The sequence below is a fragment of the Salmo salar genome, chromosome ssa20 (assembly GCF_905237065.1).
Source record: "Salmo salar chromosome ssa20, Ssal_v3.1, whole genome shotgun sequence".
Lineage (NCBI taxonomy): Eukaryota > Metazoa > Chordata > Actinopteri > Salmoniformes > Salmonidae > Salmo > Salmo salar.
This window is the reverse complement of record NC_059461.1, coordinates 63966641-63991636: the sequence shown is the minus strand read 5'-3', so window position 1 is coordinate 63991636 and position 24996 is coordinate 63966641. Positions and strand designations below refer to the sequence as shown.

General features: G+C 40.2%; 2 protein-coding genes and 1 long non-coding RNA gene across 3 annotated transcripts; 2 read left to right on the top strand and 1 right to left on the bottom strand.

The window, feature by feature from the left end:
- Window positions 1-1600: 1600 nt before the first annotated feature.
- LOC106581086 (carbonic anhydrase 4) lies at window positions 1601-13038 on the top strand. Its single transcript, XM_014162800.2, has 8 exons — window positions 1601-1899; window positions 2561-2605; window positions 4546-4710; window positions 4976-5121; window positions 5291-5383; window positions 5481-5547; window positions 12122-12285; window positions 12534-13038. Exons 1-8 carry the CDS (start codon window positions 1845-1847, stop codon window positions 12711-12713), a joined length of 915 nt encoding a protein of 304 aa, XP_014018275.1. The 5' UTR covers window positions 1601-1844; the 3' UTR covers window positions 12714-13038.
- Window positions 13039-17374: 4336 nt separating this feature from the next.
- LOC123729280 (uncharacterized) lies at window positions 17375-18451 on the top strand. The gene is made up of 2 exons (XR_006760992.1): window positions 17375-17819; window positions 18037-18451. It is a non-coding gene; the product is annotated as an uncharacterized lncRNA (long non-coding RNA).
- LOC106581198 (RIMS-binding protein 2) lies at window positions 17796-21154 on the bottom strand. Its single transcript, XM_014163098.2, has 5 exons — window positions 20700-21154; window positions 20064-20226; window positions 19721-19824; window positions 19477-19548; window positions 17796-19376 (listed from the first exon to the last, which is right to left on the bottom strand). Exons 1-5 carry the CDS (start codon window positions 20934-20936, stop codon window positions 19311-19313), a joined length of 642 nt encoding a protein of 213 aa, XP_014018573.1. The 5' UTR covers window positions 20937-21154; the 3' UTR covers window positions 17796-19310.
- Between the last annotated feature and the right edge of the window lie 3842 nt (window positions 21155-24996).

Here is a 24996-nt window from a genome sequence, read left to right as displayed (position 1 = left end):
AGTTTGTGGTTGTCCTATGGCTATTTTGCATACAACCTTCCCACCACATTCTGGGAATGGTGCAGTATAGTTGCTTGGCTTTTGAACATTCTCAGTATGTTTAACCTTTTACTGCAGTGTGCTAAATCAGAGTCACACAGAGTGTTTCTTGGTAGTCTTAAACAAACATTCTTTGAAACAAAAGTATACCCCTCACACACATGGTTATGGGCTTAAAAACAAGTAGACACCGGTATCATGTCACATATAGAGTTGAAATGTATTCAATTTTGAGTTTGCATCCCAATATTACACTTTATATACATCACAGAAGACGGAAATATAACAAAACCATTTCAGATAGAAACACCAGATTTTCTGTGGGGAAAAAATGAATACTGTTAATTAATTATGAAATCATGAAAAATTATGACAAATTCCACCCATGAGGCCACTAGAGGGTGCTTTGGTAATTAGACCACAGGTTAGGGTAAGGAACTTGACAAAAAAATAGTAACTTTCTTAGTATTTCATTACTTAAGAGAATGTTTCCTAAAAGCTCAAACATGGTTACATTTCAGTTAAATTTTATTAATGTTCTAGGAATTTTCTCCAAATGGTTTGCCACTGGAAATATTCTCAAATAGTTCAGAGAACATGCAGCAATGTTTGGCTTTGGGAATTTTGCTACTTCAGCATAACATTTCCTACAGGTTTCTTCATAGTTCTATTTAAAGTCATGTTCTCAAATTGATCCGAGGACGTTAAGAAAACCTTCCATGAAAACCACAAGAAAACTTTATTAATGTTCAGAGAACAGTCTAACAATGTTATTTAAAAACATATACATTCCGTTCTCAGCATCAACAAAACTCTCTCTATCCTCTATCTTGTTAAGTGTGTTCAGGTTTGTTGGCCATGCCCACTAATTGGCTACACCTGATCTTAATGAGTGCTTGTTTCCTTTGAAACTGGGTCTGTTTGAATAGACTAAAATAAACAGATTTGTATGCGTATTAAAACATGGCATGCCAGCGCCATCCTGGTGGTGATGTGGACTAATTACATGGATAGAGAACAGAAGACTAGGTTTGAATCTCACTGATGCCGTGTCACAAAAAAATAAATGTGTTTGCATTATTAATGCCTAAGGAAATACATTTCCATGTGTCTTATCTGTGCTTGGAGTTTAAAAAAAGTTAACAAAAAATAAGCTAGCAATGTTTAAACACTTACTGAAACATTCAGTGAAAGTTAAGGAAGTTCTTGAAAACCCCCTAAATAACCTATAATTTCCATTCTCAGAGCCTTAATAAAACCACCCAGAGTAAAACATTCTCAGAACCTCCCTGCAACCAAAAATAAACCTTCCCAGAACAGGCAATGTTCACTTCTATTCTATCGGTCAGGTAACTTATGGCTTCATTCCCAGAACCAACAGGAAACCAAAAACGTATGATCCCACAACTTCCAAGGAAACAAATGTAGTACTGTTTATTTATCGTGTGAGAGTACACCACATCTCAAATCATAAAATGATATGCCAACTATCTAATCAGAGTAGTTCTGAGGAAATAGCCTACAAGGAGTGTCTCACTAATGTATTCAATAGTTTTGACTCATATCTGTCTATAAATAACTCTTGACTGGAGTATATGAGGTTTATTAACGAATTCCCGTCAATGTATAGATAACAAATGATAAGGGAACAGTCCCAGATAAATACATTTTATCAACAGGTATGGATACAACCTAGTGGGAGGAGTTGCCTTTTCTATTGGAATTTTTATGAGCTAGGTGCTCTGCTTATTGCCGTTATTTAGAAAAGAACTTCATCCGTTTGACCCAACCAAAAACGAATCACAATGAATTTACTTATTTCATTTTTCTTTGCCACCATTGTGAAGATTCAAGGGGCAGGTGAGTGTGTTAATTTATTCAATCCTAGTAACTAACATGGGTTGAAACTTGATCTATGTCTACTTGCATTGGGTATACAATGTTGAGGAAGCTACTCTGAAAATGTAGTTAGCTAAGTCATAAAGCTAAATATATTACAAACTACAGTAAACGCTTGGTACTTTGGAATTCCACAACAAATATCATAGAAATGCATGGCTGCATTTGGCTGAAATGTAATAAAACAAAGAACTGATGTGTCTCACAGTAGCAGATTAATCAGAAGGCAAAATGTTCAGTGTGTATGAAATATAAATGGTAAATTATAGAGACTTGATCAGCCCAACTGCCTGCTTATTGTAAGGAAATATCCAATGTTTTCTCATGAAATGCACTGGAATGAGAGGGAAATTATGACATTTTGTCAAAGCTTACCCCACTATGTGGTGATGAAACTACTGAATTAGATACATGATTTTGAAATTCAACTACCACTGTCTCAGAGAATGAAATGTTCTGAATATACATTTCTATCACCTGTGGCAAGTTAACCTTTCTAATGCTATCTGTCAAAAGCCAATAACATTGGGTGTTCCTTTATAGCTGTCTGTATCTGATTGACAAAGGTTAACCTTAACAGTGAACTTTGCCACACATCTTTGTCCTTAAATCCCTTCTCTAGATTGGTGCTACCAGTCCCAGGTTACATGCGGTGGCAACTGCACAGGTAAACCATATACAGTACATATGTGACTGTGTAGATTGCCTCTGTGTTGTATTTTGATTGGTGAACAGGTGTCCAGAGGATCAGGGTTGGTCTAATGATGCTTTATTTTCTGATAAAGAAACAAACAAAATCCACAAATTAAATGTTGTGCTGCCCTTATGCACCAACTCTTCTGTAAAGTATAAATTAACAACAGGGGACATGAATAGCCATGCTAGCCCAATGACGACATGTGAAGAGAAAACTACAATAACGCAAATCAAATCAAATGTTATTGGTCACATACACATGGTTATCAGATGTTAATGCGAGTGTATCGAAATGCTTGTGCTTCTAGTTCCAACAGTGCAGTAATATCTAACAAGTAATCTAACAATTCCACAACAACTAATACACACAAATCTAAAGGGATGGAATAAGAATATGCACATATAAATATACAGATGAGCGATGACCAAGCGGCATAGGCAAGATGCAATAGATGGTATAAAATACAGTATATACATATGAGATGAGTATGTAAGATATGTAAACATTATTAAAGTGTCATTATTAAAATGACCAGTTATCCATTTATTATAGTGGCCAATGATTTCGTGTTTGTATGTAGGCAGCAGCCTCTCTGTGTTAGTGATGGCTGTTTAACAGTCTGATGGCCTTGAGATAGAAGCTGTTTTTCAGTCTCTCGGTCCCAGCTTTGATGCACCTGTACTGACCTCACCTTCTGCATGGTAGTGGGGTGAACAGGCAGTGGCTCGGTTGGTTATTGTCCTTGATGATCTTTTTGACCTTCCTGCGACATTGGGTGCTGTACGTTTCCTGGAGGGCAGGTAGTTTGCCCTCAGTGACGCGTTGTGCAGACCGCACCACCCTCTGGGTAGCCTTGCCGTCGTGGGCAGTGCAGTTGCCATACCAGGCGGTGATACAGCCAGACAGGATGCTCTCAATTGTGCATCTGTAAAAGTTTGTGAGGGTCTTAAGTGACAAGGAAGTTTGAGTAGTAGTGATCCAGTGTATTGCCCGCACGAGTGCTACAATCAATATGGTGGTAGAATTTAGGTAGCCTTGTTCTCAAATTTGCTTTGTTAAAATCCCCAGCTACAATAAATGTAGCCTCAGGATATATGGTTTCCAGTTTGCATGGAGTCCAGTGAAGTTCCTTGAGGGCTGTCGTGGTATCGGCTTGAGGGGGATATACACGGCTGTGACAATCACCAAAGAGAATTCTCTTGGGAGATAATATTGTCGCCATTTGATTGTAAGGAATTCTAGGTCAGGTGAACAAAAGGACTTGAGTTCCTGTATGTTGTTATGATTACACATGAGTCGTTAATCATGAAGCATACACCCCCGCTAACTAGCTAGCATGTACAGCATTCACAAATCAACAGATACAAATCACAATATACTGGTAGAAGATATTACAATGTCAGTGACTATATAAATATTAAATATTATAATATTACAATGTCAGTGACTATATAAACTCAATATCAGTGTTTTAACATAATGGATTGATAAGGATTTTCATGGGACAATTTTACTTGAATCTTTTCCACATACAGTAGAAATGGAAGAGGTAAGGGAGGTCAGGGAATGTTTATGAGGAAGAATACAGAAGGAGAAGGAAGTGTGCGACATTAAAAAGGGAACTTACAACAACAAAAGGAATGTACACTAATATCAGGCATGGTATTTATAATTTTGTGTAATTATAAAACATGAAATGTAACACTTGTTGCACATATATTTGCTAAAATCCCCATTGGAATGGTGGTTTAACTGCCTTGTTCAGGAGCAGAACAGCAGATTTTTACCTTGTCAGCATGGGGATTTGATCTGGCAACCTTCCAGTTACTAGTCCAACACTCTAACCACTAGGCTATCTGCCACCCCAAATCAAACATAACTAATGTTCTGTCTCAATATTCGCTGAGAAGGACCTGATGGTTGGGCAACGGTTGCTGGGACATGTGACGGAACAGCCCAGTCTCCAATTAACATTGTGACGAGAAGAACCCTACCAGACGGACGCCTTACACCATTCACATTCACTGGGTACCAAGAGGCCTTCCACGGTTTCATCACAAACAATGGTCACACTGGTAAGTTGCTATATAGATGCTGCATTACATTTACAGTACAATGTCCCCTGCAAATTATACATTATATTCGCATGGTGTATTGTAGTTGTATTGAACATGAATAGCAAGGCCTATTCACCCTTTTAATGCCTTGATATTTCACAGATTTGATATAAACTCAAAGCTCCATAACATAGACTGAACAATACAATAGTACAGTACATGCAAGGTCCATGGACTCCAAATATCTGCTCTTACATGGACTAAATCTTTCATATCTCTGCAGTTCAAGTGGACCTGCCTGCCACAGCGAAGGTTCAGGGTGGAGATCTGGCAGTGCCATACAAGGCAGTACAGCTCCACCTGCACTGGGGCAAGGATGGAGGCCCTGGATCAGAACACACCATCGATGGAGAACGATATCCCATGGAGGTTTGATGACCAAAAGAAAGGAAACATTCACAGTACATTTTCATGCTCTTGATTTGTGTTTATTACATTGTTTTTAACGGTCATTTGGGTACAGTATGTTTACAGTAATTATACAGCAATCACATGTACATACACTATGAGTGTTCACATTTTATTTATTTGTCCTCAGCTGCATATTGTTAATATAAAAGAGGAATACAACTCTTTGGCTGAAGCTCTGAAAGACCCTGCAGGGGTTGGAGTTCTTGGATTCCTTTATGAGGTATTAACTATGAGATTATCCATGAGATGTACAACTGTAATATTTTTATTTGGGTTGTTAGGACATTTGATCGATGATACTTATCTTATATTTTCAGGAATCAAGAAGCTCCAACAAAAAATATGACGCCATTGTAAATGCTCTGAACACTATCAAACATCCCAGTAAGTCATACAATCCCATAAACAACAGCCATTGTAATGTATTATTGTATGGGATGGATCCAGGTAGATAATACTCCAGGATCAGGATCATACAGGGATAGGCCTATGTGAAAGTGCCCATAGTTTCCAGTCACATTGGCATAAGTGCCAAGAGTCTAAAGTACAACTGGCATGTTTCAAAGATTTCAAAAGTTTAATTGTCTCATGTACAAGATACAGCAGGTGTAAAATAGTACAGTTAAATATTTAACTTCTTTAGGATTGGTCGGTCCCCTGTGGGACGGTTGAGCTAACATAGGTTAATGCGATTAGCATGAGGTTGTAAGTAACAAGAACATTTCCTAAGACATAGCCATATCTGATATTGGCAGAAAGCTTAAATTCTTGTTAATCTAACTGCATTGTCCAATTTACAATAGCCATTACAGTGAAATAATACCATGCTATTGTTTGAGGAGAGTGCACAGTTTTGAACATGAAAACTTATTAATAAACAAATTAGGTACATTTTGGGCATTCTTGATACAAAATTTGGAACAGAAATGCAATGGTCCATTGGATCAGTCTGAAACTTTGCACATACATTGATGCCATCTAGTGGCCAAAATATAAATTGCACCTGGACTGGAATAATACATTATGGCCTTTCTCATTTCAAAAATGATTGTACCAAAAAAATACAAAAAGAACGGTTGTTTTTTTCTTTGTATTATCTTTTACGAGATCTATTGTGTTATATTCTCCTACATTCCTTTCACATTTCCACAAACTTCAAAGTGTTTCCTTTCAAATGGTACCAAGAATATGCATATCCTTGCTTCAGGGTTCTGAGCTACAGACAGTTAGATTTGGGTATGTCATTTTAGGCGAAAATTTAAAAAAAGGGGCCAATCCTTAAGAGTTAACTTGCAAGCTCTTTCCCAACAATGCAATAACGGTAATATACAGTTCCTTCAGAAAGTGACTCCTGTGGTGGGCCAGGTGCAGTGTGGCTGGGCTGGGCTGTGTTTTGGAGGACGCATTGCTCTCGACCTTCACCTCTCCCTAGTCCGTACAGGAGTTTCAGCGATGAGACAAGACTGTAACAATCAATTGGATACCACGAAAATGGGGGAAAATGTTGTTGTCAAAGTGAAATTATGTTTTTAGAAATGTGTACAACTTATTTAAAAATGAAAAGCTGAAATATCTTGAGTCAAGAAGTATTCAACCCCTTTGTTATGGCAAGCCTAAATAAATTCAGGAGTAAAAATTTGCTTAATTAACAAGTCACATAATAAGTTGCATGGAGTCACTCTGTGTGCAATAATAGTGTTTAACATTTTTTTATGACTACATCATCTCTGTCCAATTTTTTTTATTACTACATCAAATCAAAATCAAATCAAATTTTATTTGTCACATACACATGGTTAGCAGATGTTAATGCGAGTGTAGCGAAATGCTTGTGCTTCTAGTTCCGACCATGCAGTAATATCTAACAAGTAATCTAACCTAACAATTTCACAACAACTACCTTATACACACACAAGTGTAAAGGAATTAATAAGAATATGTACATAAAAATATATGAATGAGTGATGGCCGAACGGCATAGGCAAGATGCAGTAGATGTTATAGAGTACAGTATATACATATGAGATGAGTAATGTAGGGTATGTAAAAATTATATAAAGTGACATTGTTTAAAGTGGCTAGTGATACATTTATTACATCAAGATGGCAAGATGCAGTAGATGGTATAGAGTACAGTATATACATATGAGATGAGTAATGTAGGGTATGTAAACATTATATAAAGTGCCATTGTTTAAAGTGGCTAGTGATACCCCACACATACAGATAATTGTAAGGTCTCTCAGTCCAGCAGTGAATTTTTCAAACACAGATTCAACTCTATTGGTAGATGGGTAAGAAAAGCAGACATTGAATATCCCTTTGAGCATGGTGAAGTTATTAATTACACTTTGGATGGGGTATCAATACACCCAGTCACTACAAAGACACACCCATCCTTCCTAACTAATTTGCCGGAGAGGAAGGAAACCTGTCAGGCGGTGGGTGTAGCTGGTGCATGGAAGTCAGGCGCAGGAGAGCAGAGATGAGTGGACAAAGCACTTTACTGAGGCAATCATTTGAACAGAACGCAATCGCGTCACAAAAACAAATGCCCAAAGAACAAGTGAGGCAGCACAAAGTACCACAACCACGTACAAAGTACCGGCTGCCACAAAGCACGGGTATAAAACAAAACCCGGCACAAACCAACCGGAAGCGTGCCAACCTGACAATAAACAATTACACACACAGTCATGGGGGGGGGGACAGAGGGTTAAATACACGACAAGTAATGAGGGAAATGTAAACCAGGTGTGTGGGAAAACAAGACAAAACAAATGGAAAATGAAAGGTGGATCGGCGATGGATATAAGACCGGTGACGTCGACCGCCGAACGCCGCCTGAACATGGAGAGGAACCGACTTCGGCGGAAGTCGTGACAGTACCCCCCCTTGACGCGCGGGTCCAGCAGCGCGCCGACACCGGCCTCAGGGACGACCCGGAGGGCGAGGTGCAGGGCGATCCGGACGGAGATGGTGGAACTCCCGCAGCATTGAAGGGTCCAACACGTCCTCCACCGGAACCCAGCATCTCTCCTCCGGACCATACCCCTCCCACTCTACAAGGTACTGAAGGCCCCTCGCCTGACGCCTCGAATCCAGTATGGAGCGAACGGAATACGCCGGGGCCCCCTCAATGTCCAGAGGGGGCAGAGGAACCTCCCACACCTCAGACTCCTGGAGCGGACCAGCCACCACCGGCCTGAGGAGAGACACATGGAACGAGGGGTTAATACGGTAATCGGGGGGAAGCTATAACCTGTAACTAACCTCGTTCAGTCTCCTCAGGACTTTAAATGGCCCCACAAACCGCGGCCCCAGCTTCCGGCAGGGCAGGCGGAAGGGCAGGTTTCGGGTCGAGAGCCAGACCCGGTCCCCCGGTGCGAACACCGGGGCCTCACTGCGGTGACGGTCTGCACTTGCTTTCTGGCGCATCACGGCCCGCTGAAGGTGAACATGAGCGGCGTCCCATGTCTCCTCTGTGCGCCTGAACCAGTAGTCCACCGCAGGAGCCTCGATCCGACTCTGATGCCAAGGCGCCAGAACCGGCTGGTACCCCAGTACGCACTGAAAGGGGGAGAGGTTAGTGGAGGAGTGGTGGAGCGAGTTCTGGGCCATCTCTGCCCAGGACACGAACGCCGCCCACTCCCCCGGCCGGTCCTGGCAATAAGACCTCAGAAACCTACCCACATCCTGGTTCACTCTCTCCACCTGCCCGTTACTGATCGAGGCTGATCGAGACCCCCAGATGTTCCATGAACGCCTTCCAGACCCTCAAAGTGAACTGGGGACCCCGATCAGACACTATATCCTCAGGCACCCTGTAGTGCCGGAAGACGTGTGTAAACAAGGCCTCCGCAGTCTGTAGGGCCGTAGGGAGACCGGGCAGAGGGAGGAGACGGCAGGACTTAGAAAAACGGTCCACAACGACCAGGATCATGGTGTTACCCTGTGAGGGAGGAAGATCGGTAAGAAATTCCACCGACAGGTGCGTCCAAGGCCGTTGTGGAACGGGTAAGGGGTGTAGCTTACCTCTGGGCAGGTGCCTAGGAGCCTTACACTGGGCGCACACCAAGCAGGAGGAAACACAAACCCTCACGTTCTTAGCGAAAGTGGGCCACCAGTACTTCCCACTCAGACAGCGCACTGTCCGACAAATTCCTGGATGACCAGAGGAGGGTGACGTGTGGGCCCAATAGATCAGCCGGTCACGGACAGCAGACGGAACGTACAGACGCCCAGCGGGACACTGGAGGGGAGTGGGCTCTGCACGTAGCACCTGCTCAATGTCTGCATCCAGCTCCCACACTACCGGCGCCACCAGGCAGGAGGCCGGGAGTATGGGGGTGGGATCCACGGACCACTCCTCTGTGTCATACAGCCGGGACAATGCGTCTGCCTTCACGTTCTGGGAACGTGAATAAGATATTTATGTATTTAATTTTCAATAAATGTACAAACATTTCTAAAAACATGTTTTCACTGTCATTATGGGGTAATGGGTGTAGATGCGTAATTTTTGTAATAATAATTGTATCCGTAACACATGAAAATGTGGAATAAGTCAAGGGGTATGAATACTTTCTGAATGCACTGTAGATAAGAAGAAACACACGTGAAATACGATAAAATAAAAAAATTGAAACATGAGAATGCAGTTATATACAGGTCAGTGCCTGTACCATTAATACAATGCGCAGGGGTACTGGAGTGATTGGGATAGGTATGAACATGTAAATTATGTAAAAGTGACCAGTAGCAGGATAAATTGCAATGTTAATAATAATCATAATAATCAATAAAGCAGCAGTGAACGGTAATAATAATCACTATGGCAGCTATGTGGTGTGTGCATTGTGATGCGAGTGTACAGATATAGGATTTTAATTTGAGCCAGCCTACTACAGTAGGAAAATAATCCTGCAGCAACAGGAAATGTGAATTATATGGATTATAATTAATGGACATTTTTGTAGGGGTTGATACATTTTTTGTAAGGGGAAATCAAGTCTGAAATTTCAAAGTGGAAATGTAAGAGTTTCCTTTTGAGAATGTGGAGACCAATTTCTAACATGTATGGACCACTGATGTATAAAATAACCAAGACCTTAATCATGCAGCTGACCAATTTACGCAATATTTTAGTTCTGGGTTAACCAAGAAGAAGTGACTGGCTGCAATCGACACTTTGGTTTTGATAGAAAAGTCACTGCCAAGAAACTTCTATGTTAGCATTTTTAGACTAAAAACATTTTACCTAGCATAACACTATTACAACAGGGTGACTGTTTTGGAATAAAATTGTAAGTATATTCTCTTAAAACACCCACTATATTGTGTGCTTATTGTTAAACCATTGATATGTCCTAGTGGTCATTTTGAGACCTTAAGGAGCAACAGGTACTGCTGGAATGTTTACCAATGTCATGTTCATCTTTTTGTGAGAAATTATACTGGTCACTCAAAACCAGGGGTTGCAACTGGTTCAGAGAACAGAAATGAAAACAGAAAAATAACAAAATGTTCAGAGAAACGGAAACAGAACCAGGAACGAAAGGGATCTCTAGTGTTACGGAACAGAACTGTTATTTTCAAATCTTGAGAACGAGTCAATAACATTCTTTTTAGTTCCAAAAATATTCCTAATGTCTAGTATGTAATTCTGTATAATTAGAATGTTAGTATAGCCTAAACATGTTCCAATTCACGTCGTGATGTTCAGCGTTTCAAGCCAAGCAGCATGTCACTCTCTCCCGACCCGTGAAATTTCAGTCGGATCTTGCGCCTGCACTTATCTAACCAATCAAACATGTAAACAACTTTTACCTCTTGGGCTCCCGAGTGGCGCATCTCAGTGTAAGAGGCGTCACTACAGTCCCTGGTTTGAATCCAGGCTGAATCACATCTGGCCGTGATTGAGAGACCCATAGGTTGTCTGGGTTTGGCTGGGATAGGCCGTCATTGTAAATAATAATTTGTTCTTAACTGACTTGCCTAGTTAAATAAAAATACCTGTCCCACAGCAAGCTGCTCAATTGGCAATAATTGGAGGAGTAATTTAACGAGCTAAATGTAAAAATTATTTCACAGTTTAAGAAATTAACGAAAAGGAACTAAATGAACTGTTACTTTTTTGGGGTTCAAACCGCTTTAGAACTTTATTTTCTGGTCGGAACACTGGAACAAAAAAACATAGGGGTTCTGCTCGGAACGGAATGATTGGAAAAGTATTTCGGTTCCAGCCCCTGCTCAAAACATTTATAAAGTATTTATAAAGTATAAATATCCCACACTTTAGATGAGTCCACGCAAAAATACTTAACTAATGACTAGTAAATGGTTTATAAGGACCTACAGCATATTAAACATCTTATTAATGATCTTATGAATCATTATTAAATAGGTTACTAACTTTTACAAATGTGGGTGTAATGATGAATAAATGATGAATAAAATATTTAATAATTCATTATAAATGCTTTAATATGTGGAGTTATTATAAAGTGCTACCCAAGTTAAAAATGTCCGGCACTGCAGGAAAGTTTTCCTGCAGCAGGGTGATCAAATGAAGATCCTACATCTGTATGTGTGTGGCGTCAGTAGTGAGTGTGTGAGTGTGGGTGCATGAGTGCGTGTGCATGTGGGTATATGTGAATGAGAAGAGTGTCAGTGTAGGTGTGTGTGCCTGAGTGGTAGAGACCTGTGGTTGAGCATAGAGACAGAGCAGGTAGTCAGTGCGGAAAGTCTGGAAGAGAGGGAGGGCAGGGGTAGTTTACTTCTTCAACAGTCTTATGGCCTGGGGAAAGAAGCTATCTCAGTGTCTGTTGGTTTGAGACCCGATGCTCCGGTACCCCCTACCAGACGGGACCAGGGAGAACAGTCCATGGCTCGGGTGGCTGGAATCCTTGGCAACTGTATATTTATTTTCCATTGTATTTATTGTGTCCAACTTTAGGCTCAAACACTACCCTTAGTGAAGTGTCCCTGGACATGCTCATCCCCTCTCAGAGTAATATGACCAGCTACTTCCGCTACGATGGCTCTCTCACCACACCCGCCTGTGAAGAATCTGTCGTCTGGACAATGTTCGAAAATACCATTCCTCTCAGCAGGCAACAGGTGCTTTATAGAATCACCTTTGACATTATACTGTACCTCACCTATGTCACCTTTATACTTGACATTATACCTGTACAGTCAGGAAATTAACTGTAAAACTGCAAATGGTTAACTCTGCCCCATAACAATTTGTGTAGAATTGCAAGAAATTTTCCATTTCCCCCCAAAACTATCTAAGACCTTTTGGGGGCCATTCGAAACTGTGGTACGCCACTGGTCTAACATGTTTTCATCTTTGTGTCTTACAGCTTGCTGAATTTTCTCAGCTTCAGTTTGCTGATGGAAAGCCTATGGTGGGAACCTATCGCCCAGTCCAGCTATTGAATGGTCGCCAGGTGTATCGCTCTGGAAGTCAAGTTGTCTTAGTCAGCACTCTGCTACTCATCACCTCTGTGATATCAGCCATTGGACTCCCACTGCCCAACTAAATACCAGGATCTTTGGATTTGGGTATCAGTTAATTAGAGAGAGTGCCTGATATTGTCAAAATCTCAAATGCTTATATTTCACTTTTCTATGCAGATGTTCTCTTTCAAGTTCACTTTACTTGCCAAATTATAGTTGATACAGTTTATTCAAGGGGGTAATGTGTTTAAGGACACAGCATAAATAATGCACCAATAGATTCTATATTTTTATTGTTATGTATAAAATAATACTTGAGGGCATTGATCCAAGCATTGTTATTACCTTCTTCATATCATTATTGTTAATATTTAATTAACCTCATAAACTTCCTATAGTGACTGAACAGTCAATGTCATTACATGATCTGTGCTTTCCATAGAACCAGCAATACAACTGGTGAGAATCAGTATCAATGCACTGGAACTCTGATCTATATTGTCTGGTAACAAACCACAGCCATGTATTGGTCACATACATATGATTAGCAGATGTTACAGTGCAGTAATATCTAACAAGTAATATCTAACAAACTACACAACATATACCCAATACACACAAATCTAAGTAGGAATGAATTAAGACTATATACATATGGACGAGGGATGTCAGAGCGGAACGGACTGTAGAATAGTATAGAGATGAGTAATGCCAGATATGTAAACATCAAGTGAATGAGATACCGTAGAATAGTATAGAATACAGTATATCCATAAGAGAAGAATAATGCAAGATATGTAAACATTATTAAGTGACTAAGATACCGTAGAATAGTATAGAATACAGTATATCCATATGAGATGAGTAATGCCAGATATGTAAATATTATTAAAGTGACCAGTGTTCCATTATTAAAGTGGCCAGTGATTGCTAGTCTATGCCTATAGGCAGCAGCCTCGAATGTGCTAGTGATGGCTGTTTAACAGTCTGATGGCCTTGGGGCGGCAGGTAGCCTAGTGGTTAGAGCATTGGACTAGCAACTGGAAGGTTGCAAGATTGAATCCCCAAGCTGACAAGCTAAAAATCGGTCATTCTGCTCCTGAACAAGGCAATTAACCCACTGTTCCTAGGCCATCAACTGACTTGCCTAGTTAAAGAAAGGTAAATAAAAATAATAAGAAAAAAAGGCTATTTTGATTTATTCTTATGTAATTTCTTCAACAGTCCACCAAGTGGCAGTAATGAGTAACAGAGCACACCTACCATTCCTTTCTGCATCCTTTTTGACCATCACACTGCACAAAGCAATGCAAGACGTACAACTCCCTCACAAAGTGAGTACTTTCTTATTTACACCCAAAAGTTGTTGTCGAGAAATGGCTGCAATGGCAGATTCAGCGGTTTCCATAAGGGGAAAATGTGGTCATATGTGTTTTGACTGAAAATATAATTTCCACTCTGTAGACTTTAGACTTCCCATAGCCAGATCAGGTTAGTCAGGACACCCCAGACCTAACAATGTCACACTAGTCTAATCAGGGATAATTCAATCAATCCCTAGTCAACAACCTGTGGATAATAGCCACTGATTCCATTTAGGGCACTTCTTGTTTAGATACAGGTAGGCTACACTATCCATTTCACCTTAAGTAATCCCATGTTAAAAAGAAATAGCACTGCAGTGAGTTGAGCCAGGGGAACAATCTACCACCTACTCAATCATGTTTGGCTATTGCTATAGGCAGTGGCGATTTTAGCAGGTAAATGTTGGTGGGGCAAAAACTAAAAAGTGGGATGCATGCCAGCAAAGCCACTACACAACACAACACTAAACAATGCATTAATTTCACTATAACGGTGACAAACGGTGCCCACAAACTGTTAGGGCCTACATACAGCTGTCCCAACAGCAGAGTCCCAACAGCAGTCCCAACATCTTACCACTGCTACACCTGTCGATCAGCGGAGCCTTGTCTGGCAGCGAAACAGTTCATTCAGCCTAATTTACTGCCTTTTAAAAAAACATATCTGATATGGCTGACTTGCTTGAACAAATGTGGTTTCTAATGACAATTGAGATGTACAGACTATGTCATAAGGGGACGACAAGCGGATAAGAGGCAATCTGTAATTTAGATTAAGACGTTAATGAGCGAGCTAGGACGGACGTAGTCAATATAACTATTTGTTCAGCACTTTTGAAATGTACAGAATTCAGAACATCAGGCGTTCTTACAGTGTTCTCACAATACACCATGTCAGGATAAATAAAGGGGGCATATAAGCAGACATTGAAAGCTCTTACAATATTCAATGATTACATTTCTCTAAAACAGGTTATAGGCTGTTATGTGCACCACCAAGTCAGAACAGTAGGTGGAATTAAGAGTGGTAAATAGACCAAATTATTAGGGGGAGGCACATGGGCTACTAACATCTCACTACACAACAAACACTAGTATTACTTTCTTAGCTACAGTATACATATCTCCCTGGCATATTACATAATTTATGCAGCAACATACAAGACATTTTTGGACTCACCTTGTTGTGCTGTGCTCACTCGAACAAAACTCGTCATCAAAGTCTGGAATTCTCTGGATTTATGGTGCTTTCAAAACAACTGAGAACTTACAAAAAAGCAAGGTTGAATCATGATGACATCATTGATCTTCAGGTCGTAGCTCTAGAAAGAGGCCGGATTTACAATTCCGAGTTGGATGACTGTTCAAAGCTTCTTTTCCCAGTCGGAGCTCGTTTATTCCCGAGTTCCCAGTTGTCTTGAACTCAGTGAAGTCAAGTTTTCGCAGTTCCGAGTTAACAGTTGTTTTGAGCGTGGCACAAATCATGCTTCATTGACAGCATGGCCAATGTTGAATGTTTATCATTTTAAATTTGGAAAAGACCCTCTTATTCCCAGATTTGGGACCACACAGCCACTCCACTGAATAGCAGGCTAGTGATTGCTTTGCAATGCTTTCAGTTAGCCACTGTCACTGATTCCTTCCAAACCACTCATTGTTGAATTTGAGATTTCCAACTTGTTGTGTAATGTGTATGTCCAAATGCAAATGAGCACTGATAAATTGTATCTATAATTTCTCTTCATATGACAGGCATTCAAAAGGATTTTCCAGTAGATTGTCGACTTGATTCATGATGATGAGTGCTAGCTTAGATTTTGAAAGTATGGTGTTGACATGATCAGTCCAAACAAAGCTACTCTACATATAACGTTATTTGACGTCATTTTATCTGTGGTCAATGACCTTAAACCTTCTTGGATGGTCACTTCTAATGTAACTCTATGGCAGCACCCAAGGAGCTAGAATTTTCTAGCTCTACCCTTAGACTTGGCGGTGACGTAGTGTCCCCATGAGTGACAGAACCCTAACCAATCACAGGGCAAAGCTCCATATTTTCTGCTGGCTTGCCCCACCACCACAGAAAGCACTGAGCTAGGCTGAAACACCTGCATTTTGGAGCTGCCTTACTCAAGAAAACAAAAAAGAGACCATGTTTGTATGCGGCTTTATTAACTCAATGATATATATTTTTTTACATTGTTTGCAAACGGATATGTGACATGTATTAATGCCAAAATAATATGCAAAACACATATTTATTTATTTTTGCTAAAAATGTGGAGCTCAAAACAGGTGGGGCTCTGCCCTACCTGCCCTGAATGACGGGTCGCCACTGGCTATAGGACTTCTTCAAGGAGGCTAAAGCTGCATGTAACACCCTGGACCAGAGCTACTCAAGGACCATATTCTTACCATCTGTCTATAATACCTATATTATTTCATGGTAGTTACATAAGCAGGTACAGTGTAATTATGGTGTAGGGAGGTTGAAATATTAGTAGTGATGCCCATTGAAATCATTAAATGTGAGAGAAATGGTAGGTCTTCAAGTATCTTCAACTAAATAAAGAGAAGGTAGTGTGTAGGCGTGGAATGCATTGCTGTTTGTTGTCAACATTTCACAAAAATATCTTGCACAGTTTGCACACCCAGTTTCCACCCATCACCACTTCCTCCTCTCTCGCCTGACTTGACTCTGAGGTTTAGGTTGTCTTGACAACAGAGGACATATCTCACTTAAAAGTCATTTCACAAGTTTCAGTTGTGCCTATTACATATAGCCTATTTTATGCTGCTGTAAACTGGGTTAAAGGTATGTGTTAGTGTTCTTCTCTGTTGGCAAAATGCATTAGAAGACTCACTACTGTAAGTCGCTCTGGATAAGAGAATCTGCTACAGTAAATGACTCAAATGTAAAATGGAAGACAAAAGAATAAGCAGTAGCGTAACCTATCCCATCAAATCTTTTAAAGCAATGAAAAGCTGATATCTGCACCTCCTCTTTTTTTTTAAACAGGTTATGGATCAATTAATTATACCATGTCTGAGATACACCCTCATAAGAAGTAATTTTTATCCCTACACTCCTTTAATAGTGGATCTATTCTATTAAAAGCCTAAAACATTTTTTTTTTGTGAATCCCATCAAAGGTTCAGCACATCCTGAGCTTTTGATCTCTTCTCTAGGTTATAGTCAACATGGACAGCACGTCAATATGTCAAATCAATTTGAAAGCGATCAATAAAATATGCATCAATTTCACAATATCTAATTAGCTCATTTTTTAATTGGGCGGTAGGTAGCCTAGTGGTTAGACTGTTGGGCCAGTAACAGAAAGGTTGCTGGATTGAATCCCTGAGCAGACAAGGTCAAAAATCTGTTGTTCTGCCCCTGAACAAGGCACTGTTCCCCATCATTGTAAATAAGAATTTGTTCTTAACTGATTTGCCTGTTTAAAAAAAAAAGTTATGTTCTGCATACCCTTAAAAGAGGGGACCTCTCTGTGTCCCAAGTGGCACCCTATTCCTCATATAGTGCACTACTTTTGTCCAGAGCTCGATGGGCCCTGGTCAAAAGTAGTGCACTGTAAAGGAAAAAGAGTGCCATTTGGGGTACATACTCTGTCATCAGTGAAGATGTCTGTCTATGTGGGCTGTATGGGCGTAGGTTGGTTGGTGTATCTCAGAGACAGAAGGAGAGATCGCTGTAGAGGGACTGTTAGACCTCTTCCTGTGGTTTACACCACGTGACTACGAAGCTTAATAAGAACACCTCTGTTAGTTCACACTTCTGTTTCTGCTGGGATAGAGGAGAGAAAGATGGTAAGACCGTGTGATATACTGACTGAGATATATTAATTGAATATAATTTTGTATAAAACAGGAGAGGTTTACTATATGGTGGCAGTAATATATTGTAACATTTTATTGGTTCTACTGGTTGAGATGATTTTAGTACACTTTTATGAATTATGAGATCATTTTGTTACACATCAGCAATGTATTACAAAAAAAACATCACGTTTTTGTGACGATTTAGTTAGTTCCTGTTTTGAATTTGCTCAACGGATTGGACTGAGAAGGGGTTCTGAGCAGAACCAAACACGAAGCTGCCACAGCAACGAGAAGATACTGATGTACAGTGCAGTCATCCATAAAGTAGAGAGTACTACTAAACTCCTCTGCACAGTGTAGTGTTTCCTACTTTATGGATGACTGTACTGTTGGCTACGGAGGAAAATACTACAAGGACTCCATTGACATCAATGAACAATTCTGAAAAGCTTGGAGACCATGGTCTATTTTTAAGTTGTATTAAATTTTTGTACTAGAAATGCAGTCCTATGAATAAATGTTAAGTTCCCGTTAAGTATTCAGTCATGTTTCTCAAATGAAAGTAGATTTGATTGCAGTATTGTACTAATGAAAATAAATAAATTGTGTTTCTTGCTTTCCATGGTTTATGGTCATTCTACTATTGTAGATATTTGTATAACAATCACAGTGCAGTTGATAGTAAAAGTGGTTGTACAGTTATGATTGTTTCAGTGTTCAGCATCTGGTTTTGATGAAGATCCTGCGCAGTATAATTCTAAACCCACTCGCATGAGGAACAAGTGTATGAAACAGATTTTCAGAAAATGAACAGTTTAATAGTACTGCTAAATTCTGCATAGATATCTTCATTCAATGTGCTCAATGTTCCCATCAGAATCTCAGTTGGTATTTACCAAAATTAAAAAAACAAAAACAATTGTACATATTACTAAGGAAGAAAATAATATCTCTAACAGGAAAGATTGCTCACAGCCTTCACTATAAAATGTGCATGGATATTTCCTAAACCGAAAGATGTAGTAAGGCAAATATAGGCATAACTACAACATACATCCCCATCAGCAAAGTGAGAATAAAAATCATATTTTTAAGGCTACAATACCCTAGCTGCTGACAAAGCATTATGTAATATGATAACCATGATGTCATTATTTTGGCCAATCTTACTGCACCTTAAAATGTCCAACAAAAGGTTTGTAGTTCATAGGCTTTATTTGGACAGAGCTAAATCTGTCTACTGCGTTACTGCGCATGATAGCCTGCACACGGCTCATAAAAACCCTATTCCATGATCATTACAAATCCTGGAGGAGATTTCTGTGGTCACATGTACTTATGCAGAAGAAAAAATATGACAAAATCTTGATCTTTGACACAGTAATATCACTTCAGATATCCTTGAAAAAGTTGTTTTGTTCATTGTATCTGATTCTGATTCTTGGCATAATCTCATGTATCGGATGCTCCTTGTTAATCCTATTCCCATGGTAGTGGTTCCAGGTAGTTGGATGGCACCAGACCTCTCAGCCCATGAAGGTCCCCCTGGATGGAGATTAGACATTAGCAAAGCAGTTAGATATAGAACCAATGGAAAACAAGGTTCAATTTCCCCAAAGACTACTTAATGCAGTCCAGCACTCACATAATAGAATCCATCTTCATCCATATCACCAAACACATATATTATGTCCCCTGCACGGAAGGCGAGCTCAGCCTACAAGAAAATTATTGAGGGAAAAAGTTACTGTTCATTTGGTGTAGCTGTAATATGCACAGTAAGGCCCTATAACTGGGATTACCTCAGAATTGGAGTTCACTAAATTCAAAAGACCAAAATAAGAAAGTTAAAGTGGATTTGGACACCCATGTGGAGGTTCCACACTCACGTCGCTGTCCATGTTGGGAGAACTTTCCCAAGGGTCATACTCAAAGATGGCCACCATCCTGCGGACGACCAAGTCATCTAGCACGCTGGACTCCTCACTGGGATCTGATGGGAAACAGAGAGGTCAAGAGTTGAAGGATTAGATCATAGGATTGCATCTCAAATGGCACCAGGGCACTGGTCAAAAGTTGTACACTACAGTATATAGGGAATAGGGTGCCTTTGGGACGCACACCAGATCTCAATTGTCATCATGAAGAAATCTCAGATTATTTTTAATATAAATTATTTCAGAGAGAGTGAGAGAGAAAGAGAGTGTGAGCGAGAGTGAGAGAAAGAGATACCTGTACAGGTGTGGTCGACGGGCAGGAAACCCTGCTGCATGAGCTGATGTTTAAGGTAGTCATCATCCACTGGGATCTCAGATACCATGTTACTAGGCACGACACCAGACAGACCACCAGACTCCCCGTGGTAGAAACCATCATCGTCTTTATCTCCAAACACCTGGCAGAGACAGAGACAAAGTCAGCCATTTTGTTTTCAGGAGATTTGTTTGGTAATGATACAGATCTACTGTGCATGTGTGAAAGAAAGGAACATGAGTGGAAAGTTATCGGTTCAACATCAACCAGTTACAAATAATGACAGGAAATGAGGAAACCACAACTTTTGCACATCATGTAGGCCTACGCATTAACAGAGAACAAACAGGAAACACCAGCATCTAGAAAATCCAAAATACTGTATAATAGTTTATAATCTGCCTTCCTCATATTAACCCAGCCATGTTCAAACTTGGTTTGATCATATCTACCCCTTTAAAATGGGAGGTAACTCATTACATAAGGTATATTAAAGAGGAGTATTTAAAAAGGAGTTTATAAGTTGTTTATATACTGTCAATCATTGGTTGGTATAAACAGTTATTACACAACGGTTGATATTCTACAGTACAGATAAACTACTCAGTACATTACCTTGATGATCTGTCCTGGCACAAAAGGGAGCTCCTCCGCAGCGGTCTCAGGGTTTGGGGACATCGCAGCAGGGTTGTATGGGAAAAGAGCCACAAAGAGTCGGACGGGGGGTTCCTGGGACACCTGGCTGGACACCTGGCTGGCGGTCTCCAGCTCCCATTGCCTAATATCCTCTGGTGTAGCAATTCTCAGTCCATCAGGGTAAAGAAACACATCCACTCCTAGCATCCCCTCCATTAGCTCTTATGTGAGTGAGAGCAACCTTGATGCCGGTTAAGGGCCAGAATGTGTTGGTTTTAACAATAAAGAAGCATTTTTATCAACTTCCACTGTCCTCCAAGAGTTTCTGAATTCCCTCTTCACTTCAGTGAGAGCAACCCCTCTCAACTCTACACTGGGCAGACAGATGGCTGCTGGAGACAACAGGGCTCTCCTTACCCTCACCCTTTATGAAGCTAAGCTGCCTGAGGCTGTAATCCTCTTTGAGGAAAGTGGATAACATTCTCGTCCCAACCCTCTCTACCTGTGGGACACAGTCTGTCTGTAGAAGTGTAGTAGCAAGAGAAGAATGCTTAACTTTGCCTGCGTTAAAGATTGTTGGGGGAAGTTTAAATGAAAGATGATAGTGTATAGCACTACTAGGGTTTGGCTGGTGTAGGCCGTCATTGTAAATAAGAATTTGTTCTTAACTGACTTGCCTGGTTATATAAATAAATAAAAAGAAGAAAAAAAAAAAACATGCAGATGTCATTTTTTCAGTCAGCTACAAATGAGTGGTCAATGAGATACTATAAAGTGAATGTATGCAGGTCCGGCTCCACAGGGGGAAAAAGGGGGCTTAGCCCGCTCAGTAGAAACTTGTGCCCCCTCAGTTGTAGTTTTATGTCCCTATATAAAATCAGCAAAAAAATATATAATGATGAGTGACAAGTTGCTGCAAAATCTGTATCTCTGCTGTGCTGTGTCAGCACAATGGACAGAGTGCGTTGCAGTGTGTGTAGGAGGGCTATGGAAAAACACTGGGGTGCTGCAGAATCCTATGGGTTTCCATAAAAAGCGGGAAAAAACACTTCTCATCCATGGTAGACTAAGTGAATAACATGATACGCTTCCATCTGTAATATTTTATTTTGATTTATAAGGTCGGGGTCAAGTTCACCATTGAAGCTGCTTCACATAACTCTGCCTAGCTGTAAAAAGCATTCGTGTTATAAGCCTTAGCCTATTAGCTAGCTCGCACCAGCTAATCTGCCACTGCCATGATGGATATCAGAAACTGGCTTCTCCAAAGTACCCAAATAAAGCCAAAATGAGAGGAGAGCGATGAGCAGCAGCAGAATTCAATATAAATCAAATGCAAGAACATATTGGTATGTTTCATCATAGAAATAAGGATTTTCTTGGTAGCGTATTGGTTTTCTTGGTTGTAAATGGAACTGTACGTATTGGAAATGTGTTTACGGTAGGCTGACATTGCTTAATTGATTACGCGAGTCGAATTTGATCAACAGAAGTGTATTGTTCCATATCAGAAGGTGTTGCTGTACTCATGAGCAGCATGGTTTTCCATGTTTCATTTGTTTGGCAAGACAGCTGTGCATGGCTGCATCTCACTGTAGTAGGCTGTAGGCTATGTTTTGGTTATTTGGATCTCCATTTGCCTTTTGTTTACTGTGTTTGTTTACTGTTAATGTAACTAGCCTAAATATAAATTGTTTCATGCCTTTATCAACATGTAGTTTACTAGGCCTACTTGGTACCGCTGTTTTGTTCTGTTCACATTCATTCGTTGGCATTTGCAGTAGTGTTGGTTTTCTAAGCCAAACTGCTATTCAGTATTTTTGTTAGCATGCATGAATGACTAGGCTACTACTTTCAGCGTTTGCATTATTTTGGTAAGACAGCTGTGTGTATAGGTGCATTCACATAGGCTGTTTGTAATAGGTGAATTGCAGCCTATATCCATTACCACAAAGGCCTTGCTTTAGTGTATTGGGCGCTGTCCATTGTGCTGATACAGCGCAGCAGCGATTTTGCGCCAACCTGTCACTTCAAAAGCACTCAATTAATGGTCTCGGAGTCTCTGCATTTGAACTTTGTGTTTATTGGGGTATAGCATGATATAAGCAGAATTCAATATAATTCCAATGCAAGAACCCCGACAGCGTGTTCCAATTCCAGCATATATCCAGCAACTTCGCACAGCCATTGAAGAGGAGTGGGACAACATTCCACAGGCCACAATCAACAGCCTGATCAACTCTATGCGAAAGAGATGTCTTGCGCTGCATGAGGCAAATGGTGGTCACACCAGATACTGACTGGTTTTCTGATCCACGCCCCTACCTTTTTTCAAGGTATCTGTGACCAACAGATGCATATCTGTATTCCCAGTCATCTGAAATCCATAGATTAGGGCCTAACGAATTTATTTCAATTGACTGATGTCCTTATATGAATTGTAACTCAATAAAATTTTTGAAATTGTTGCACGTTACATTTATATTTTTGTTGAGTGTATTTGATTAAGAATTGTAGGACCCCTTTAGATATAAAAATATATAGACAAAAATGGTTTGATGAAACATTGAATTTGGCATTACTGCTATTAGTCCATAGAAACACATTGAATAACACATTAATTCAAGGAAAAACAGTTAGTCACTCCAAAAAATTCTAAAGGAAGTTTGTTTTGAAGTGTCTATCCTATATCTGAGAGATACACGAATGATCAGGATTTTTTTTTTTGAATGACACATATTTAATAGCTTTTTTAGTGGCTAAACTACTTGAATATATAATTCCATTCATTCATGGTACCAGGCTATCTTCAGGCGAGTCTTGTGGGCGTCCTAGAGCAAAACAACCGACATGTACGTATTCATGAGAGACTCACCTTTCCATAGAGGGGTCATAAACGCAGCCCATGCAAAAAAAAACAGATATCTCGAGCTTAAATAGACAGATTTTTATGGGGATATTTTTATTATGCTAATTCAATTTCCACAGGGGCACAGAAATTGACTCAAGACGATTTTAAGGTATTATTGAGACTCAACTCAACTTCCTTCTCTGCAACAGATTATCTCTCTCACCACTGCCTTGACAAATGGAAGGGGTTGAAACTAAGGTGAAGAGTGTGGAAACAGGGATTGAGTGAGAGGAGAGGAGAGAGAAAAATGGGGAGAGAGGGGAGTGAGAGTGTGAAAGGGAGAGAGAGAAGGACAGATGGCAGTATTCTATCTCCATAAGAAAGAGAGACAGAAATAAATAAATAAGAGTGATAGTGAGAGAAATAAAGAAAGAAAGAAGAGAGAGTGAGAGAAAGAAAGAAAGAAGAGCAAGTGAGAGAAAGAAAGAAAGAAAGAAAGAAAGAAGAGAGAGTGAGAGAAAGAAAGAGTGAGAGAAAGGCAGGCAGAGAGAAGAAAGAAGGGAAGCGTTGGTGCCTTTGCAGCCGTCCTACATTGAAGGTCTGAGAGACAGAAAATAATCATCTGACGTTTGTGATACCTTAATCAGCTTGGACCATCTTTACTAATTAGCTGATCTGTCCCTCCAGCTGGAGCCAGGTGTGAACCAACAGCGTCCTGATTCTACAGAATGCATGTTCGCCATTGTCCCCAATACAACAATACATGTAGGACTCTTATCCAGCTAATATTGAGACTTTTGTGACTGACAAAAGCATACTGCTTGCACCAATAGTACTCTGAAACTATGTAAAAAAAAATCCAAATACATGAAGTTTAGGGGTGAATCCTAAACTTCCACTTAGGTAAAATTTTCACTGCATTAACGTCAATGGGAAGTTGGGATTCACCCCTTACTGATTCGTAAATGCAAGTAGTTAGCACTGGCCGTGATGATTCATCCATCCTTTGCACTGAGTCATGACTTTGTACCATGCTGTACCAGCAGAGGGGGTTCTGACTGACTCATTATATTGGTGCTGATGGACTAAAGGTACAGAAAGCAGGAGGTCCCTTCTCCATCACTCCATCTCCCTGCAGAAATGAGATTTTAATGCACTGACATTGTGTCAAATATAGTGCACTACTTGGTCAACAGCATTTGGGACTTCCCACACCCATTGAATATGAATAAGGAGGATACCTGACCTTTGAAAAATGTTTGCAAGACTTCCAGTTGGGTTGCAACAATAGTATCTGATTTTCTCAGAAGAAACAGGTAGCACAGTCAAGTTGTGACACTAGTATATGCCAAATAGTTGTATTAAGCTTATCTTCCCAGGAGAGGTCACCCTTTGCATTTGTAACAGTGAGTGGTTTGTTCAGTG

What these genes read in the sequence shown, in the direction of transcription:
- LOC106581198 (XM_014163098.2), bottom strand. Translation starts at nt 20,936, where the DNA reads ATGGAGGGGATGCTAGGAGTGGATGTGTTTCTTTACCCTGATGGACTG. An exon ending in TGCCAGGACAGATCATCAAG is followed by an intron (nt 20,227 to 20,699) that starts GTAATGTACTGA and finishes TGTCTCTGCCAG; the next exon opens with GTGTTTGGAGATAAAGACGA. An exon ending in ATGAAGATGGATTCTATTAT is followed by an intron (nt 19,377 to 19,476) that starts GTGAGTGCTGGA and finishes ATCTCCATCCAG; the next exon opens with GGGGACCTTCATGGGCTGAG.
- LOC106581086 (XM_014162800.2), top strand. Translation starts at nt 1,845, where the DNA reads ATGAATTTACTTATTTCATTTTTCTTTGCCACCATTGTGAAGATTCAA. An exon ending in TGTGAAGATTCAAGGGGCAG is followed by an intron (nt 1,900 to 2,560) that starts GTGAGTGTGTTA and finishes TCCCTTCTCTAG; the next exon opens with ATTGGTGCTACCAGTCCCAG. An exon ending in GAACACTATCAAACATCCCA is followed by an intron (nt 5,548 to 12,121) that starts GTAAGTCATACA and finishes GTCCAACTTTAG; the next exon opens with GCTCAAACACTACCCTTAGT.